This window comes from Microtus oregoni, unplaced genomic scaffold (assembly GCF_018167655.1).
Source record: "Microtus oregoni isolate MIOR12 unplaced genomic scaffold, Mior012 000032F_ref0000030, whole genome shotgun sequence".
Taxonomy (NCBI): Eukaryota; Metazoa; Chordata; class Mammalia; order Rodentia; family Cricetidae; genus Microtus; species Microtus oregoni.
Window position 1 is genome coordinate 26,725,377 of NW_024543091.1, and position 17,392 is coordinate 26,742,768.

At 45.9% G+C, this 17,392-nt stretch overlaps 1 protein-coding gene across 1 annotated transcript in view; it reads left to right on the top strand.

The window, feature by feature from the left end:
• Positions 1-17,392, top strand: part of LOC121466055 (thrombospondin type-1 domain-containing protein 4-like) — a 282,146-nt gene that overhangs the window by 28,955 nt on the left and 235,799 nt on the right. The window contains exon 3 of the mRNA XM_041679541.1: positions 11,445-11,514. Within this exon, the coding sequence (XP_041535475.1) occupies positions 11,445-11,514 (70 nt within the window). The remainder of the gene's footprint in view (positions 1-11,444; positions 11,515-17,392) is intronic.

The following is a 17,392-nucleotide window of genomic DNA, read 5'->3' on the forward strand; positions in this document are numbered from 1 at the left end:
AGAGACAGTGAAGCCCAGGAATTAACATAGACCCCTGCTCTGCTCCCAACTATGTTAATGAAAAGACTCCTAGTCAAAGCCAGTAGCAGAGACACATTAAAATTTTAACCCTGAATGAGCTGGGTAGCCGGTTGTTAAGTCCTGGGTAAGCTCTGGATGCATGGGAAAGCTTCTGGAGGAGTAAAATCCCTTTGGATCAAAAGGTTGGAGGAAGCTAGATTAAGTCAAACTTGTCTGCATTTATTTCAAGTCAGAAGGAAAATGTGCTAACTGACACACACAGGAGGGTTTATATCTCCTAGACTTCAAATTACATGCCCTGTGTGTGTTGTGTGCATGTTTGTGTGTGCCTATGCATTCAGCTGTGCCTGTGTGTATGGCGAAGGAGTGTGAAGATCAAAGGTCCAATCCAGGCGTCTTCTAGTCTTCTAGGCCTCCACCTTCCTCGTAAAGACAGGGTGTCTCACTGAAGCTGGAGCTCGCTGATTGCACTAGACTGTCTGGCAGGCAAACCTGAAGTAGCCTCCAGTCTCCGCCTTCCCAGTACTAGGATTGCAGATGCCTGCTGCCGTGTCCTCAGCTCCTGGGTTTTTATGTGGGTGCTGCGATTTTGAACTCAGGTCCTCATGCTGGCACAGCAAGCACCTCGCTAACTGAACCATCTCCCCGGCTCCACCTCCCCCACTTTCCCACTGTGAAGCTTAGCCCTCCACAACGATGGCGATGGCGATGGCGAGCTGACGCCACCAGCCAATAGCCCGTGAGTGCTGGAGCGGCAGGTGCTCTTCGCGTCTCCTGTGCTTAGCAGAGCTGACAAACCTCACGTTTCCAATGAAAACACAGGCGGAAACAAAACTACTAAATGCCAAGGAGGTGGTTACATTGGCAGGAAATAGAATGGATTTGGCCGTTTTTATTTTGAATGGTAGTTTTTGAAGAAATGCAGATGTAATTAGGGCCATTACAGTGAGATGGTGAATTTTATAGGTCTTATGGAGGAGAGGTCTGGATCATTTTAAGGGTTTTACAGTCCATGGCCTTAGGTCAAGTGTCTGGTGTTAGTCTTTGAAAACATCAGCTTCTCCTTTCCTTGATATACACTCCAGTAAAGTAGTATTACTTTAAGCCTGTCAGCCATTCCACTTAGAAATACAGCCCAAAGGGATTGAGGAAATGAGAGCGGGAAGGGTGACTGCTCTTGGGGCCTCTTGGGGACTCTGAAAAGGGCCCTGAGGACAGATGTGAGGGGAAACAGGCTCAGAAACTGTTTGCCTGTGTGTGAGAGCTGCCAAGATGGGGCTGGATGTTTGAGGTGTGATCAGTAGTGAACAATGCAGTCTCCCCTGGGGTGAAGAAATATGTGATAATTGGAAAGGTCAGGGGTCAATCATTTTCCGGTTTTTTTGGGGGGGATATCAGGAAATGAGGAGGAAGAAGAGGAGGGAAGTAGAGAAAACGAGGAAGGGGTGATGTGGGATTTCCTCTCTGTACCATTGATTAATAAAGAAACTGCTTTGGACCTATAGCAAGGCAGAACTTAGCTGACGGGTGGGGGGAGGGGGGGAGGACTAAACTGAATGCTGGGAGAGAGAAGGCGGAGTCAGGGAGAAGCCATGGGGCCACTGCTGGAGACAGACATGCTTAAACTTTGCTGGTAGGCCAAGACCTCATGGTGATACATAGATTAATGGAGATGGGTTAAATTAATGTGTAAGAGCTAGCCAATAAGAAGCTAGAGCTAATGGCTCAAGCAGTGATTTAAATAATATAGTTTCTGTGTGATTATTCAGGGCTGAGCAGCCAGGAACCAACAAGCAGCCTCCAACAACAAAGAGAAAGTACGAGGGAAAGGAAGAAGAGGCCACTGAGTCAAGTTTTTCAATTTCCTGGTATTCCAGAGGCAGTCCAGCCAGGCACTACCTGCAATTATAGCACTCTGGAAGGCTGAGGCAGGAGGATGGAGAGTTGAAGCTGCATGAGACCCTATCTTAAAAACAACAGCAACAACAAACCCTTAAATCAAGCAAAGCAAACAAACAAAAGCCAGCCTGGGATTTGTGTCAGCTGTCACCTAAACCACTACTCAGGTGACACTGAGTAAATAACATCAGAATATCGAATGAGTGGCAGACCAGCGACACAAGGGATAACCCATCTGGCTAGGGCTTGTAAGATGAAATATTGAACACAAAGCAATAATTACCTTTTCTATGAAAGAAATTAGGATGAACTTCTATTCCTGACCAGGATGATCAGTGACTTAATCATGAACGTAGGTGAAAGCATGGAAACCGTATGAGCGACCCACCTTCACCAGTTTAAACTTAAAACACATGTCACAGAGATTGTTTTGATGTGGAGCCAAGAGCATTTCTCTGCGCAGGAAGCCCTGACTGTCTTTTTTTGTGCAAACCACACCCGTAGGCTTTATCTGAGGTTTCCACCTTAAAGCCGGGTGAGAATTTCAAGACGTTTGCAAAGCGCTCTGAGGACAGAGTTAGTCTAGGCTTTAAGGGTTTTCTCTTCTGCCCTAATCATCTGCATTTATCTCATCCACACCTCATTTGCCAGCAGCTCCCTCCGCCTTGGCTTTCCACAGCCTTCAGCTCACTTTCCTAGAGACAACCATCAAACACCCCTGCTGCTGTGTTCTGATTCACAGCTTGGTGGACCTCTAGGGTATTCTGTGTAATCCAGAACAGTGCTAGCTACCAATGCAAACAGGCTTGGGAACGGGGGCTTGTGAGTGCTACCACGCTAATGGGAAAAGGGTAGATGTAAGTCCAGGAAGAACCTACTGGACGCTCATCTGTGGATTTCTGGTGGGAGCCATCTGAACGGCAGGCAGAGAGGCCAGAGGAAATAAAAATGCGTTTCTGGAGGGTTGCCCTGGCAAAGCCTACCTATAAAATGACGGCAAGCATCCAGACGGGATTGATTTTGCCTTATGCCTGGCACAGTCCTGTACCTGGACCCTGTCCTCATCACTCAGTGCTTGATTGTGGGATTTGCTAGAACATTCTGTACTGAGATGGATTTGAATGGTGTCAAGGTGTGATCACTGGGTTGCCAGCTAGCCGTTCCTTGCCTTCCCAGGTAACTGCTGTGCTGTCCCACTCAGGAGTTAGAACCGATTGCTCTAGTTTGTAGGACTCTGTTAGCTGACTTTCCTTTTACTAACTTTACTGTCTTTCCCATGGGGAATTATGGGGTGCATTAAAAAACAAAAACAAAAACTGAGCCTGGTGGAGGTGGCACACTCCTTTAATCCCAACATGCTGGAGGCAGAGGCAGATTGGGAGTTGGATCTTGGAATTCAAGGCCATCTTGGTCTACAGAGTCGGTTCCAGGATAGCTAGGGCTGTTCCACAGAGAAACCCTGTCTCCAAAATCCCCCAAAGCCCAACAAAATCAACGACAAGGTAACAAAATATAAAAACAAAACCAGAAAACAAACAAAACCCAAACTGATGAGGAGTGTTGTGTGACAGCCTCATTCTGATTTATTTTTCCTTCTCCTCCCCCTCCTTCTTTTCTTTCTCTTCTTTCTTTTCCTCCATTTTGTCTTCCTTGTTCACCTTCTGCCTCCCCCTACTCCCACCTCCCCTGTCTTTTCTTGTTTTTTTTTTTTCTTTGAACACAGTGTCATATAGTCCAGGCTGACCTCAGACTTACCATGTAGCTGAGGATGACCTGGTACTCACAATCCTCCTGCCTCCGTTGCCTGAGTGCTGGGAATACAGGGCTAAACACCATATCATGCCTAGTTCATATGGTGCTGGGGATGAACACTGGGCTCAAACAGCATGCTAATCCATACGCTACCACTGAGCCACACCCCTCGCCCCTCATTTACCTTTTCTTCTGTATTTCCTTGTTCCCACTTCCTTTTCCCCCTTCTCTCCCATTCTACCCTCTCTGTTCTTTACTCCCCTTCATTGTTTTGGACTGGTGATTATGCTGGCTGCAGAGGTATATCAGAAGTTGGAGAGAGAGGGGAGTTCACCAGAGGGCTCTGGGTCTTAAAAAGCTGTGGCGTGATAGAGCACCTTGCATTCCCAGGGAACATGAATGGCTTCAAGCACGAAGGACCTGGAAATAGGCAATAAAACCAATGTGCAGTTAGAAAGGTGTCTAAGTCTGCGCTGTAAAATGGAAATGTTTTGCTTTGCACAGACCAGGCAGCCCTTTCCCCAACGCCTGTTGGGTTTGATTGGATTGAATTCAGGTTTCCCAGGCCAGGGAGAACCTGATGGGAGCCAAGTTAAGAGGACACTGTTGTACGGTGAACTGTCTCTCAGCTGAGACAAGGAAGGAGCCGGTGACATATCCGGGCCTCACTCTCTTGCCACAAGTCCACAATGCCCTCAAGACTCTGTGTGCACCAAAGGCCAGGGCTTTGAAGGATACTCACCCTGGGGATGCTGGAAAGCTAAAAAAAATTACTTGAGCACAGAACACTCTGAATAAGGAACTAGGGGATATACATAGATTGCACTTTTAAAAAATTGGAATTTAGATGTTTGCCTGCCTCTGTTGCCATCATTTCTTCCTCCTCTCCCTCCTCCTTCTCATCCAAATCATTCTTCTTGTCCTTTCTGTCAGGGAGAAAATGGATGCATTAAAAATGGCGAGTGGTTAGTTTGTAGAGAGAATGCTGTTATCCCCAGGGGGCTCCAGTGTCTGGCAGGTTAGAGCTGGGGCTGGGAGAGTGTGGCTGCCCAGCTGGGGTTTGCATTTCGGTGCTGAGATATTGGTGCCGGCTGATTCAGTTCTAGGCCATTCCCTATGTATCTCTTGGGTTGTATTAACAAAAGGAGAAAAGATGTGGAGGGGGATCCCCACCCGTTTTCCTTCTTTTGATATTAAGACTCTCAAATGGTGTTGAGTCCATTGAGGGGATGTGAACTGGGCAGCGGTGAAACACAGCCTATGCTGGAATTGGATGGTTGGGTGTGGCGAGCAGGGTAGGCCAAGGCAAATACAGAAGCTTAGAGCCCTAGTTCCGTGATGTAAATCTTGTACCATTTCACGGAGCGTTATTTTCTCGTAGAATGCTTGAAATCTACACCAGCGGTGGATAAATAGCGTATCTTTTATTTTGATTCCTGTGAAATGTTGGGTAGTTTTGACTGCAAGGTGGATCAGAAAACCTTAGGAGGTACGTGGCTCCCCACCTTCCACATTGAAGGGAACTTGTGATTTGTTTGCCAAAGGCCCTGGTAGTCTTCAATCTGTCAAAACGTTGCAAGCTGAGTGCCCTTTGCCAAGGCAAACTATCCGGGTGGAATAGCACAGGAGCTTCGTACAGACACATGCATGCTCTCCTGGTCCTCGGCACTCATCTGGAACCGGGTCAGCAGGAGCAGGGGCTTGTGCTGGGCTGCCCTGTGTTTGGAAGAGGCATGGGCACAGAGACAGACTATTAATTAGTGAGGTATGTGTGAGCAGGGTTGCGGAGCCCAAGACAGCCTCCGCTGAGCAGGGGTAGGAAACCTTCAGCCTTTGGCAGAGCTTCCTCTGGCCCCTGGGGTTATATATTGCTCCGACTGTTGTTATTGCAGCCCAAAGAATAATTTCCCCTCTGGGAGAATTTATTTTATTCCATTCAGAGCAGAGCCTATTTAATAACTAAGGTTTTATCCCAGAATGGTTTTGTTGAGGATTCCTGTGTGTTTGAGCTTCACCAGGGCCCAGCTAGCAAAGAGAGGAGACACTGGAACCTCTAAATAGCTTTCCAGCAAACATTTCTCTTGGATAATCGGATAAGATTACTTTTGGGGGGTGGGCATCACATAGAAATTAAAAATAAAACCAATCTTCTTTTAATAAATCTTTTCTAAAAGAACATTTAGAAGCTCCAGAAGTTATTTTGGACATTATAAAATCTGTTCATTCCTGTGAAGCCCATCTGTGTGAAAGTTCAGAGGTCATCTGGATGGGGCAGCATCATTTACCAGCTCAAGACACTGTTCGTTAGTTCCATGCACTGTTCATTAATGCAGCACATTATTCCCGGACTCAGCTCATCGTTCATTAATTAAATGTATCAAGCACTTTCTGTGTCATAGGTACAGGGACAGGGATAAGACAGAGACAAAATCAACACCTCCCCTCCATTTTCATGCTAGTCTGTGCGTGTGTTTGTATGTTTGGAGGTACATGTACGTGTGTGGAGGTGCATGCATGTGTGTAGAGATGTTATAAGTGTGGAGATGCATGTGTATGTGTAGAGATGTTATGTGTTTGTTGAAGTGCATGTATGTGTGGAGGTGTGTGATTGTGTGTGAGATGCACGTATATGTGTTAAGATGCATGCATGTAGAAGTACATGTATGGGTGTGGAGGTGCACATATGTATGCTGAGGTACACGTATGTGTGTGGAGGTGTACGTATGTGTGTGGAGATGGACGTATGTGTGTGGAGATGGACGTATGTGTGGGGAGATGGACGTATGTGTGGGGAGGCTTACATATGTGTATGCAGATGCATGTATGTGTACACGGTGTGGATATGTGTAGAGACCAGAGGACAGCTCTGCTATTATTTTGCAGATGCCATCCGTCTTTAATTCTTTCCCTTTCTCTCTCTCTCTCTCTCTCTCTCTCTCTCTCTCTCTTGAGAAAGTGTTTCTCACTGGCCTGGAACTCACTGAGTAGGCTGGCCAGCCACTAAGTCCCAGGAGCCTGTCCTCCCCTGCCTCCCTAGCGCCCTGGCATTCCAAGGAGAGCTGGCTTACCTGGCCCTTTTAGTATGGGCTCTAGGGATTGAACTCAGGTCTGGTGCTTGCAGTAAGCACTTTGTTCATTGTGCTGTCTCCCCAGACCTGGTGGTACTTTCTATAGGAAGAGAGATGCGGGTGTCACAGGAGTCATTTGGGGGAGAGGAAACAGTCCTGGCTGGAAGATGGGGTGGCTCTCTGCAATAATTACAGAGTCTCATGGGAGACAAAAAACTCTAAGCAGAGACACGAGCAACTGAGGGAAGAGGTGGAATTCACAGGCAACTTGCAGTAAGTTCTTCTGAGACAGGGAACTGGATGGCCCTCTCCTGAGACAGGGAACTGGATGGCCCTCTCCTGGGACAGGGAACCGGATGGCCCTCTCCTGAGACAGGGAACCGGATGGCCCTCTCCTGGTCTGTCCCCTGAATGTCCAGCGGAGTCAGTGGTTTGCAGAACTGCTCCTGTTGACATTGCAAGTGTGTGCACATTGTGGAGCCAAGGGCTCTGAGGACTGAGGTATGTATGACACATTTATGGAGCTTCTGTTTGTTTTTGTAATGAAATCACACCAATCTGGTCTTCTTTTGAAAAGAGTAAGCAGTGCCAGGCTATGATAGAAATTATCCTGACTTGTGGGCTCAGGTTCAAAGTGTGTGTTCCTCACTTGAGGTGGCCTACACAGGCCATGCTATCCCCATTTTATAGATTTGGCAACTGAGGCATGGAAGAGAAGGTAATCGACAAAGTCATAAAACATAGGGATGCATACCGTCTAGCAGAGATGTATGTTTTTGATTTCTAGGATAAACTGAGTTTAGGGAGATAGGAGTACCATCCTCCCCCACTGTCTGGGGAACCAATCCCCAGATGTTTCTTCTTTTCACTGCAGCATGGCTTGGGGACTTTTCTGGCCCATTGCCATTTTAACAGAAACTTCATTGTGTGTGTGTGTGTGTGTGTGTGTGTGTGTGTGTATGTGTATGTGTGTGTGTGTGTACGTACATATGGGTATAGCCGTGCCATTGCTTAGGAACTGTTTGTATTATTTTGATAGGGCTTCTCACTGGGCTGGAGATGGCCCTTTAGGCTAGACTGGCCATTCAGAAAATCCCAGGACTTCCTGCCTCTGCCTTCTGAGTATGGGAATTACAAGTACATTCCGCTCAGCCTACAGAGTGGATTTTTTTTCCCAACTACACATCTGATAGAGGGTTAATATCCAAAATACATAAAGAACTCAAGAAAGTAGACATCAAGAAAACAAATAACCCAATTAAATGATGAGGTGCAGGTCTAAACAGAATTCTCAAAAGAGGAACTCAAGTGGCTAAGAAACACTTAAAGAAATATTCAATATCCTTAGCCATCAGAGAAATGCAAATCAAAACTACTTCAAGATTTCATCTTATACCTGTCAGAATGGGTAAGAACAATAAAACAAGTGAGGGCCCATGCTGCAGAGGATGTGGAGTAAGGGGAATACTCATCCATTGCTGGTGGGAGTGCCAGCTTGTTCTGTTCTCTTTGAAGCCTGTTCTTTTCTAATGAGAGACAGAAAGGGAGTTGATCCAGAGGGGAGGGATGGTAGGGAGAAACTGGGAGGAATAGGAGGAGGAGAAGCTATGGTCAAGAGATCACGATAGATTATGTGAGAAAAAAAATTAAATAAAAGGTGGGGGAGACAAAAACTAGTCTGTGCTACTGTAGACAGAGACTGTGCTTTCATTTCCCGGCCCTCAGACCCAAATAATTGCACAGAAACTGTATTAATTACAACACTGTTTGCCAATGACCAAGGCATATTCTTGGCTAGCTCTTACATCTTAAATTAACCCATTTCTATAAATCTATGTATTGTTACGAGGCTGTGGCTTACCTGTAATATTCTGGTGTCTTTTTCCTCTGGCAGCTACATGGCATCTCTTTGATTCCTCCTACTCTCTCTATATATCTCTGTTCAGATTTCCCACCTGGCTTTACTCTGCTAAGCCATTGGCCGAAACAGCTTTATTCATCAACCAATAAAAACAACACATATACAGCAGGACATCACACCACTGTGCCTCTTGGAAACCAACTCAGGTTTTCTTGCTTACACCTCAGATGTTTTCCCAGTTGGGCTATCTTCCCAGCCCCAGATACTTAAACTATCGTCTCTGATAGTATTGGAATTTTTTGCACCCATTGTGATTCATGATCCTCACAGATGAGAATATTTGTGGCTTAGAGATGTTAGTTTACCCAGGATTACCCAGATAAGCCAAGGTAGAAGAATTTCTGCGAGTTCAAAGCCAATCTGGATGATGCAGTGAATGCCAGACTAGCCAGGGCTATCTAGAAAAAGATGTCCTAAAAAAAAAAATCTCTTAAAAAATGAAACACACAAAATCAAAAGTTGAAATGAAGGTGTATTTAGGATGTTTTTGATAGAAGAATACTTGTTTTTTGTTGTTGTTGTTGATGTTTTAGTAAGTATTAATTGGGGAATTGTAACATCACCATTGAGACCTATTCTTTATTTAATATAAGCCTTGTGGGTGCCAAACAGTGTAGATCAGTGGTTCTCAACCCTTCTAACACCGACCCTATAACATAGGTCTTCATGCTGTGGTGATCCCCAACCATAAAATTATTTTCATTGCTAGTTCATAACTGTAATTTTACTACTGTTATGAAATGTAATGTAAATATCTGTGTTTTTGGATGGTCTTAGGTGACCCTTATGAATGAGTTGTTCGACTCCAAAGCGGTAGACACCCTTAGGTTGAGGACCACTGGTGTGGATTTGTTTGTTCATTGGAGAGTGAAGCTAGAGCAAGTGGCCACTGTGGGAAATCCTGCTGGGTCGCAGGGGTCTAGCTAGAGGCTCAGCAAGCGATAAATCAACTCTTCATACTTTTGCCTTTACTATTAAATGCTCATTTAGTCCTGTTGACCTGGTGGCATATTGGATCTTAGAGGAGGGGTGGAGCCCTCCTCTAACTCTGCACCCTTGACTCCCAGGTGCTACTGTGTTCTCATCCCTATCCCCACAGAGTGGTTTATTTTTTGGGGGGATGGGGCAGTGTTTTGTACCCCCCAGTGTGGAGGCCGCAAAAAGGTGGGGAATTGCTGCATAATTGAACTGCCTTCAGGGTTAAGCACTAAAACATACTCAAAAGATGCAGTAATCCAGGAGTGCTCAGAATAATAGCATTGTTTATTGGAAACCAGGACTCTGGGCACTTAAATTCCTGTGTGTGTGTGCGTGCATGTGTGTGCGTGTGTGTGTGTGTGCACTTGTGCACAGGTGAAAGCCCGAGCAGTCTTAGTGTTATTCCTCAGGTGCTGTACCACTATTTTGTAGACAAGGTTGCACACTGGCTTTGGCACTCACTGATTATCCACATTAGTTGGCTGGCTGGGGAGTCCCAGGGCTCACCCCCCCCCCCCGCTCCCCAACAGTGGGATTACAAGTGCTCACCCACCTGGCTTTTTGTTAAAGTGTATATCCAGGGGGTGAAATTAGCTCCCAGGCACTCTACCGGCTGAGCCATTGCTTCAGTCCTAGAACTGCTTGTTTTTCCTCTGACTTGCTATCCACATATTTTCCCCTCTATCATGTTTGTCTTAGCTAAGGTTTCTGTTACTGTGAAGAGATACTATGACCACGGCAACTTTTATAAAGGAAAAACATTTCATTGGGGTGGCTTACAGTTTCAGAGGTTTAGTCCATTATCAACATGGTGATGTGCAAGACAGAAATGGTGCTGGATAGGTAGCTGAGAGTTTAACATCTTACACAGGCAACAGGAAGTGAACTGCCTCACTGGACATGGCTTAAGCATATATGAGATCTCAAAGCCCGCCTCCACAGTGACACACTTCCTGAAATAAGACCACACCTACTCCAACAAGGCCACACCTCCTAATGATGCCACTCTCTTTGGAGGCCATTTTCTTTCAGACCACCACAGTGTTCCATGAGCCTCACAGAAGATGAGAATATTTCTCATTTAGAGATGTTAGCTTGCCCAGGATCATCCAGGTGGGAATGGCAGCATTAGGACCCATGCCTATCCATGCCTAGGTGTAGCTTCAGTCAGGGCGTCATACTGCCTTTTACTGCCTCTGGGCCAGGCCAAAACAAACAGACAGACAGACAGACAGACAAAAATCTGTATCTTTCCTTTACCTGATACAAGTCCTAATCAGGGCTGGTGACAGTGGTGCTTAAGGTGATACCTTATTCTGCTACAGGTGGGCAGAATAAGGGCTCTAAAGCAAGCCTGAGCTATTGGGGGAGGGAGCTTTTGGGCCAGCTAGAAACCCCCTTTTCATGCTGATCTCGTTACTTTGCTAACCAGCACATGCTGGCATATGCTGTGTTCTGTGTGAGGGTGGTGGCCATCCTACTCAGCCTCCTCCACACTTTTGAGCCTACTTTTATTATTATTCCCATTTTACAGAAGGGAGACTGAGGCTCCCAGAAGCTGTCTCAGAGCTACAAGTCCTGCTGGGAGCTAGTAGGCCTGGGATTTCACCCCACATCTGCCCTGTGTCATGACGTTCCCCAGCATGGGACTGCTTCCTCTTCCTTTTGTGTCTTCTCTGAGTCTGTCTCAGGACCCGGGGTGGAATGACCTCTCCCTTCCAGGAATGAGCTGGTGATGCCAACTTCCTCTAGGTACTGCCAGGACCATACTCACAGACCTGCCTGTTGCTCTTTTTCTTTCCTAGTGCGCTGGCCTCTCTCCTGCTGCTTGGTTCTCAGCTTGTTTGCCCACAGTCCTCTACTGAACACAGAAAGGTAAGTCTTGGCCACTCGGAGCCATTGCGTGTCTCTGCCAGAGGGGGCGTGGTCGCCATGGCCACTTCCCTTATCCTTGCTCCAGCTGGAGGTTAGTCCCAGCGTATTCTGAGTAGAAGCCCCCTTTCTGGAATATTCGCAGCCTTCTCATTTTTTCCATAAGTCGGATATGAAGCCGGTGCTCAGAGTCAGTCTCTGATCTGTGAGCAGAGCTGACTTTGCAGCCTGTATCATTAGAGATGAGTAGGAAAGCCCTGCAAAGGCTTGTGGGCAGAGGCCCCGCTCAGGAGAGGGAGCCATGACAGAGCTGGTACCTGTGTAAGCACACCTGCAAGGCCATAGGCAGAGGGAGATCGGAAAAGCAAACGTGTTGTGAGAGCAACCCCCGTGTCTGAGATATGGAGCTGTAGTCACTGATGGAGGGGCCCAGCCTCTACTGCTTAGTGAGGGCTCTGGGGCGGAAGAACATGGTCTTTTGTCCTCCCGTGGTGACTCCTGTTGATGCTTCCCTTTGATTAGTCTAGACCAGTGGTTCTCCACTTGGAGGTTGAACGACCCTTTCACAGGGATTGAATATTAGATATCCTGCATATCGGATATCTACGTTATGATTTATAACTAGCAAAATTAACGTTATGAAGCAGCAACAAAATAATTATATGGTTGGGGCTCACCACAACTTGATGAACTGAATTAAAGGGTTAAAGCATTAGGAAAGTTGAGAACCACTGGTCTAGAGAATTGACAAGAACCATGATTCAGTCCCCAGAGGCCAGCTTTCTAGGCCCACAGGACATGAAGAACTCATTTCCCCTCAAGTTCCACCCACCTCATGTAGAACTTTGCCCTGGGGTCTTAGCCCACGTGGTGTTGCCTGCCCGAGGAGCAGGGGCTCTGTTAGTGTATCCTGAGAAGTAGACACGTGACCCGGTTCTGCTCCCTGGGTCTTGAGAGGAGAGTACTGAAGTGGGCTTGAGCAGATCCGGTCCTTGGCTAGGAGAGGGTTTTCCCAGGAAGTTCTGAAGCAGAAATGGACCGAGAGGAACACGTGCAAAGGGTTCATCTGCCCCCAAGCAGTGTTTGCTGTTCTCATCCAATCTATTTAATTTCTTTCTGATCTGGGGATTACATTCTGTTTATCTGAACCAGATAGAAGTCTCTATAGCATCTTGTTCCCACAGCTCCGTGAATGTGGTTCTCACACACGGCTGTAACTCTGGGGTAGAGCCTGGCCTAGTTAGGTGCTCAATGAGGTACAGATGGAATGACTGGGACCTGACCAAGGTCCAAACATCGTATTGCCAGATTGATTTGGAAATTTATAGCCTCTCACTCTGTTGTCTCATCCCTAGTCATAATTTTAATAAGTAGAAGGCTGTAAAAATTATTATTGTGCTCTCAGTTATTAATGGTTGGTATTATTGGTACTAATGGTTGACTTGCCCTAATGGAGTCCTTTTTGTTCTTATTGATGCCAAAATATGCAATCACAGTTAAAATATTTTATAAATAATCCAACTGTTAGCTGGGCGATGGTGGCGCACGCCTTTAATCCCAGCACTCGGGAGGCAGAGGCAGGTGGATCTCTGTGAGTTCGAGACCAGCCTGGTCTACAGAGCTAGTTCCAGGACAGGCTCCAAAGCCACAGAGAAACCCTGTCTCGAAAAAAACCAAAAAAGTAAAAAAAAAAATAATCCAATTGTTTTTTGCTGTTTGTCTTTCAAGATAACCTGAATTATATATTGAGCCTCAGTATAAAATGTTCCCAAATAAATGTTACCTTCATTTTTCTTTAAAAAAATATTTTATTAAATTTCATTTAATGTGAGTTGAACTGAGTCGAACTGACATCAGAGAGTCTTCACCCAGCAACTGATTGAAACAGATGCTGAGACCCACAGCCAAACATTAGGCAGAACTTGGGGAAGGGGGAAGGATTGTAGGAGCCAGAGGGGTCAAAGGCACCACAAGAAAACCCTCAGAACCCACTATCCTGGACTCATAGGGGCTCACAGAGACCAAACAGATCACCAGGAAGCCAGCATGGACTGACCTCGGCCCTCTTTGTATGTTACAACTGTGTAGCTTGGTATTCTTTTGAGACTCCTAACAGTGAGAGCAGGCGCTGCCTCTGACTCAGTTGCCTGCTTTCAGGACCCTTTACTCCTACCAGATCGCCTCATCCAGTCTTAATAGAAGAGGAGATGCCTAGTCTCACTGTAACTGATATCCATGGGAGGCCAGCCTGCCCTGGATCAAGAGAAACAGAGGAGAAAGAGTTGATGGGGGAGGGGAGGGGAAGAGGGAAGGTGATTGGGGGGGAACTGGGAGGAGAGGAGGGAGGAGAAACTTTGGTTGGGATGTAAAACAAAAACAAAAAAATTCATTTTGTGTGTGTATGTGTGCACATGAGGGCATGTTTGCATGTGTGCGTGTGCATGTGCATGTGTGTGTGTTACACATGCCAAGGGGCACATGTGGAGATCAGAGGACAATTTATGAGAGTCAGCTTTCTCTTTCCACTGTGTTGGTCCTGGGGATTGAACTCAGGTCATCAGCCTTGGTAGAAAAAACCTTTACCTGCTGAGCCATCTTGCCCACCCCCCTCATCTTTCTCAAAGGTTTTCTTTTTACTGATAATGGAAACAGAAAGGTTTATGAGGTGCTTTAGAATGTTGATTTTAGAACACTAAGCTAAACAGTATCATATCTTGGTATGTAGTACTTCCTTGTCAAAATATTATTAAGAGCTTTGCGATTGAAGGCTAGATTTAAACCCGCCTCCTGCCATTTATAGATTTCTTCACTCGGGGGAAAGACATCTCAGAACAGTTGTTGCTCATAATAAACACATGTGTCTTCTTGCCATGCGTCCAAGAAAAGAAGGCACTCGGGCTTCCTTGGGTGGTAGGTTGCTTTTCATTATTTGGTTAGGGCCTTGTGCAACTGTGGCTGTTATCCTGGGGATCCCCAAAAACCTGGCAGGAAAAGCAGGGCTGGCAGTAGTAGCATCCGTCTACTTAGGCCTGCAAGAGGCAGACTAAGGAAATGCTTATTAACAGGGTCTGAAACGCTGTAAAGAGACGAGACTAAGGGAATGCTGGTTAACTGAGCCTGCAACACTGTCTATAAGGAACCAAGACCAAGGATGCTCATTAATGGGGCCTGCATCACTGTCCATAAAGAGTTGTGGAGAATACTTTGTTTTTCTGGACCACGCTTTCTGTCACAATCATTTAACTCTGGCTGGTCCGGAGGCAGGCAGAGGCACTGTGTATATGAATAGTCATGGCTGTGTGCCAGTAAAGCCTTATTTACAAAAGTAGGTGGCGAGCCGGATTTGGCTGGTGGGCCGAAGTTTGCTAACCTCTGCTCCAAATTCAAGATGTAAAGGAAGGAACTAGGTGTCAGGATATAGTCCATTCAGTGGGGTGTTTGAGTTCAATCCCTAGAAGCCATTTAAAATTCTGGAAGTGATGGCACACCTTTGTAATCCCACCATTGGGAGATGGAGACAGGGGGATGCCTGAGGCTCACTGACCAGCCATCATAGCCCACTTGGTGAGTTCCAGATCAGCAAGAGAGCTTGTTTCAAAAAAGAAAAAGTGGTGGATGGTGACTGAGAACAACTCCTGAGGTTTTCCTCTTACCTGCACACACGACATACATGGGACACACATGTCCACATGAATACACAGGAACACATTTTGGAATATGAAGGTGGAAATAGTTTCTTATTGGGACTTGAAAGAACAGAAGGGAATTGGGAGGAAAAAAATCACATAGTTTTTGATTAAAATAAGATTTATAATTGCTATCCAGTTGCTTTCATTACATAAATACATTCATAGCTGACTTATTGTTTTGTGTAAAAATTGCTACTCTTGATTGTTTGCAGAGAATAGCAGACAGAATAAGAAACCCATCTATGAAGCCGGGCGGTGGTGGCGCACGCCTTTAATCCCAGCACTCGGGAGGCAGAGGCAGGCGGATCTCTGTGAGTTCAAGGCTAGCCTGGTCTACAAGAGCTAGTTCCAGGACAGGCTCCAAAACCACAGAGAAACCCTGTCTCGAAAAACCAAAAAAAAAAAAAAACAACCCATCTATGGTCAGTTCTGTAGGGACAGCATTATTAATGTGCACGTGTGATAGGGTAGTGTGTATATGGAAGCCGGCTACTCAAAGGCTCTCTTTTCTTCCTTCTTACTGTGCTGTGTCCAACTTTAGCATATGGAAGTGTTTCCACGACGTAAGTTATTCCAACCAAGAGACATAATTTGTAAATGCTGTCAAGTAAACTATGCACGCCTCAGCGTGCTTGGGTGAGTGGCTACATCTCTTCAGAACTGTCCTATGTAATACTAAAGGCTGGGGGGGACCCGGTGCAGAGTGTAAGTAGCTCTTTCCAGATGTTTCTGTCCAGATGGCCTCCTCTTCTGGCAGGATTAGCAACCCCACAGAGGACCACTCACCCGCTCACCCTCTAGTCTCGGAATTAATTGTTGATACTTGGCAGAGGGTGGTAGTTTTTTTATTTTCTTTAATTTTTAAAGCAGGGCCCAAGGCAAACTCTCTATCCAGGAAAACTGTAAAATAATGTCATTTTATGTTAAATATATTGAATTGTGTATGCATGGGGGACAAGTATGCCTGTGCACTTACTTGTGTGTTACTCTTCATCCACATCATACTCATCCCTATTCTCATCTGCATCCTCCTCATCTACATCATCCCCATCCTCATCATCCTCATCCTCACCCTCATCCCCATCCTCATCTACATCACCCTCATCCCAATCCTCATCCATATCATCCTCATCCACATCATCCTCACCCTCATTCCCATCCTCATCCATATCATCCTTATCCACACCATCCTCATCCTCATCCCCATCCTCCTCCTCCTCCTCATCTTTGAGACTTTGTCTGTCTGTGGCTGTTCTGGCTAAGTTGTCTGGCCACTGGCCCCAGGATCCTACTGTGTCTAACTCCCCATCAGCAGGTTACAAACATGTGCCACCATGCCCAGGTGCTGGGTACGAACTTGGGTCCACTTGCTTGTGTGACAAGCACTTGATAGACTGAGCCGTCTTCCAGCCCGAAGTACTGTATCTCTTAACTTTCAGATATGGAAATGTAATTAATTTTAATTGCTCTTGTTTCTTACGTGTATTTTTAAAGTTCATATTTCTCGTTTGCTGTAGAAAGTGATGATGACTGGAAGGAGGAAATAAAACTCACTTCTAGGGCTGCTGGCCAGGGGCCACACTGCAGCCTGGTGTTTATAGAAACTTTCAAACAAACAGCAGAGACACTACAGAGTGGAGTGAGGGAAGTAAAATATTTGCTTTGCTAACTGATAAGCAAGTCTTGATGCAAGCAGGGGACCTTCTGATAGGCCACAGCCACCACTGAATCAATAGGATGTGCCGTCACAGCATTTAAATGCCCCTTTAACCGTGTCCCCTGCTTAGAGGCTGAGCAGAAAGCCTGTGGAAGAGCAAAAAGTTTTCAATTGCAAAAGTCGTTTCATATTATTGATGCTTTAGGAAACGAATGCTCCTAGGAGCAAACGTAGGAGGGCATCTTAGGGATTTGAGGCAGACAAGCGCTTGAACATGGCTATCTGCCCATCTGGGGATACAGCTCCGTAGCAGAGCATCTGCTTGGAGCACATGAACCCTAGACGCAAATGAAGAAACAGACTCATAAAGTAGAGAAGGATTATACCGTATAGAAGTCGAAGACTTAGGAAAATCAAAACATACTGTAAACAGCCAAAATATAATTGAGGTGAAGGTAGTCAAGCATGGTGTGTTTTATGGAAGATTTGTATTTGGAATATACAAAGAAGCCCTATTGATCATTAATAAGAGTTA